The 3,894-nt window shown below is 37.3% G+C and overlaps 1 protein-coding gene across 1 annotated transcript; it reads right to left on the bottom strand.

Moving 5' to 3' along the window:
* Positions 1-1,736: 1,736 nt before the first annotated feature.
* Positions 1,737-3,047, bottom strand: LOC134839500 (ribosome biogenesis protein wdr12-like). Its single transcript, XM_063855077.1, has one exon. It carries the CDS (start codon positions 3,015-3,017, stop codon positions 1,737-1,739), a length of 1,281 nt encoding a protein of 426 aa, XP_063711147.1. The 5' UTR covers positions 3,018-3,047.
* Positions 3,048-3,894: the final 847 nt, after the last annotated feature.

Raw genomic sequence — 3,894 nt, 5'->3', positions numbered from 1 at the left:
GTCACTAGTATCCACCCGGTAGTTAAATTTGAATTTTAGTAAAATTGATCATGTCAGCTGCATAGTGATCCTTAAGTGCTGCATAAGTAATTCAACTGATTTTATTAAACAAGTTATTAAACCGAAAAAACAGTATACATTCCGATTTGAGAACACTTGCTAATCGCCAGCGTAAAAAACTGGTACTTGAAAAAAATATGGCATCAACCCTCTTTGAAGTTCACGACAAACTTTTTTTGACTTTTTTTACAAAGTTAACTCACTAAAAATTAAAAAAAAGTATGAGAAAATTGGATTAATAGGTAACAATTTTATTACGTTGGGAAAACTATTTTCCACTTTCGAAACTAGACATCGTTCACGAATTTTCGCGCTATTTGCAACTTCGTATTTGGAGAGTGCTATTTAAGTAAATTTCAGCGAGTGAATTTAAATTTAACTCAAGAAGCGCATATATACCTGAGTGCATTAATAAAATCACTACACAGGCGAAGCTATGCTTCGCACTACTTGCGATTCAAAAATGAAGGACTATGATAGAAATCAAAAGAAAAAAATTTAAAAACTTCAAAAAATCTTTGTCAAAAAAATTGCAAAACAGCCCAAAATATCCGAAATAAGATTACTTTCACCCTTAAAAACTTTACAAAAAAAGCTTTTCGAATTCTAGAAAGAAGTCAACTTTCAAAAACACCTTGGTGGAAACAAAGTCAGCAAAAACAAGCAGAGAGAAAAATCTATAATAGCCGAAAATTTTGAATATGCAAAACAGGTCCCGATAAGAATCGAACTTCTGGTTTCTGCGCTCTCAAGCATGGGTGTTACAGCAACTTGGAAGAAAGCTGAAACTTCAAAAAAAATCGGGCTACGGGAAGCAAGCCGACATAAATAGGCAGATGGACGACAGCCTGAAAAAGCACGAAACATCAAGTTTGCAGAAAACAGTTGCCGGTCGGATTCGAACATGTCTATACCTTTTCATTCAAGAGTGTTACCTCTACGACACAAGCCCCACATGCTTGACTGGAAATAAATGAACAAAAATAAGTTTTAGCGTGAATAAGAAAGTGTGTTAAAAACGTGTATGAAAAAGCCTTTCAGCGTGTTACTTTCTTCGAATTGAATTTGATAATTAATCGACTAGAACTTTCAACAAAAAAACACGCGGCGAATAAGCCGACATAAATTGGTCTGAAATCAATTAAGCCTACAAAAAAAAACAATTTTATATCTGAAATTTTTTACCAGTAAATATAGTGACGCATTAACTCCAGGCACAATAACTCGAGGTGTTAAACGTGCAGAGCTGAAAAAGTAGATCTTGAAATTGGAGATCATCCTGTGAACAAAGTTGTTTACGGGAAAAAAGTCTAGTACCCGATTGCAATACCCTTGTTTATCGCAAAGGTAAATATGTATGAATTCACACTTGTAGTCAAGAGTATTTTTAAGAATTTATCCTACAAAAAGAAATTACCACGACCTATTTAAGAGTCTTCACAACGTTCATTGACTCTTAATAGAGGCGAAACATGCTCAAAAGAAGAGCGACGTGTTGAACCCTCTCGACTTTAATCTTATCAGCCGGCTTAGTTAAAGACTTTGAAAAAAAATCTCAAAGTACGAAAGATGACTTGCATTTTCAATGCCGTCATAAAAAACCGTGCAAGGCACTCTGAAGTCCCATATGTCAAGTTAAGCTCAAAGTGGAAAAAGTCATTTCTAAAACAATTTAATCAAGAAGCATTTGCAAAGCTGTACAATTTACAGTCCTCTCCGCCAAAATAAATGTCTCTTTCGTGCCACAGACAACTCAAAACTTTTCCTTCCGACGTCTTTATATCATACAGCGGAACTTTGGCACTCCTGAAGTCCCATATTTTCACCAGGGTATCATACGATCCCGATATGAACAGATTTTCATTATCTGGAGACCAGTTAAGGCACGAAACTAATTCATCATGTGCATCCGCAGCTTGTACAACCATCACTTCTTTTTCTACTCGAATGTCGTAAATTCTAATCTTAGTATCAAAACAGGCGGTAGCAACTAACTGATTTCTGAAACTTCGGTCAACGGTGTTATAAGGTCGATCTCTAGTATATGACGCACGAGGTTTCAACGTATTCAGATCGAACACTTTTAGACTGTTGTCAAAACCTCCAGTTATTATCTCATGAGAGTATTTATCTTGGCACCAAAAACAACAAGTTGCCGGTTCCTGATGCGCTGAGAGAGTAACGAGAGGAGTTCGGCTCTTTGCCAACGATTCTAATGACTCTTTCGACAATTTACTCTTCTTCTTAGAAACGACCTCAACTTCAGGATGAAACTCAGATTGCTCAACGGTCGACCAAATCTTCAGCATTCCGTCTTGACCTACACTTGCTAGCCTCTCTCCGGATTTCTCAAAAGCGATGGAAGCAACAGGGCCGTTATGGCCTTTCAAAGTCCACTTCAATTTTGCTGTTTTTTCAACATCCGCATCGGCAATATCAAGAACATCAATCGTCGAGGAGCGGCTACCAACAGCAAGCATACATGAAGCAGCGTCAACAGATTGGACAGCATATTTCGTTTTGTAAAGTAATTTCGATTCGCAATCATTGACAAAACAAACCGAGTTATCACTACATCCAAAATAAATACAGTTTCGGAATTCGGTTATACACGAAATCCAATCGTCGGCATTTATATCTGGTTTGCGATCTGGTGCTGACGTCTTCTTTATCAATTCTACGCTTACAGGCTGTTCAGTACTTAAATCGTAAGCGATGAAATGTTCTTGAAGCGTTTCGCGCAGCAACTTTCCATCAACCAAGAAGTCAACATCGTAAGCTATAGCAGAAAGGTCAGCGACCGATTTAAACAAGGAGAGCAGATTGTCTAGATTTGTTGAGCTCGGAAGATAGACTTCCGTTGGTTTTAAATTGACCTCATCGCATTCGGACTTCAAAAGTGCAGGATATTGCAGGTCATTAACAGGCTCCATCAGACCTAAAAAGACATAATACATGGTTGCGTTTACATTAAAAACAATATACAATTACTGCCGTTCTGAAGCGCTTCAACCATTTCACTGCACTAAGAACCTATCCCAATATCAGATTATAGTCTGAGGGTATTTGCGAAGCTTTTAAACAACCTATACCTTCATGATTTTCCATAAGATTGCCAAACATCAATGTTGAAAAATCGATTCAATGCCAAAAAAAGAAAAAAATTGCGTTTATGATATAGAGATTAAATTCAGCAACCTCATGAACTGATCAAAGTCTCTTATGTAGCAAGAGTTAGCAGCATAAGATCAACTTTGTCAAAAATATAGTTTAAACGCATTAAACCTCACAAGTAAAGTCGCCTCGAGGAGCTATCCGATCTACTTGCTTTAGCAAGTCGTTTTCCAGAAAGACAATAAACAAAGTCAATGTTTAACTGCCACAGATCTCAATTCTAAACCTAATATCCATTCAAACGTTTGGTCGCTCAGTACAACCGGTACGAACTATTAGTATATTCGATCGATTGTTATAATCCCACTCTTCGCAAGCCCACTATCGAGCTATAAATTCAGAGCGTTAGTTAAGTACTCCAACCGACCACATTAAATTTACAAAATGAGCAATTCTGACAGCTCAACAATTACTTTGGAAGCATTCGTTGAGTCAGAAGCACTGTCGCATCCTGGAGAATCTATAGTGGACGGCAGCAATGGATCTACTCTGAATCATCCCTCGCGGCAGCAACCCCTCCAATTCATCGCTATGGACGTAACGACGCCGAAACTAACATACGACGCAAAAACACAGACAGGTGCAAAAACAAATTATAGTATTATCCATTTACATATAGAGAAAATACAAAAAAAACTCTATTACATACTCAAAATTTTT

This window comes from Symsagittifera roscoffensis, chromosome 2 (genome assembly GCF_963678635.1).
Source record: "Symsagittifera roscoffensis chromosome 2, txSymRosc1.1, whole genome shotgun sequence".
Classification (NCBI taxonomy): Eukaryota; Metazoa; Xenacoelomorpha; order Acoela; family Convolutidae; genus Symsagittifera; species Symsagittifera roscoffensis.
Note: the sequence above shows the minus strand (reverse complement) of the source record. Positions and strands in the feature narration are given on the sequence as shown.

Bases quoted from the DNA above. Each gene is read 5' to 3' on its own strand.
- LOC134839500 (XM_063855077.1), bottom strand. From the start codon at position 3,017: ATGTATTATGTCTTTTTAGGTCTGATGGAGCCTGTTAATGACCTGCAA.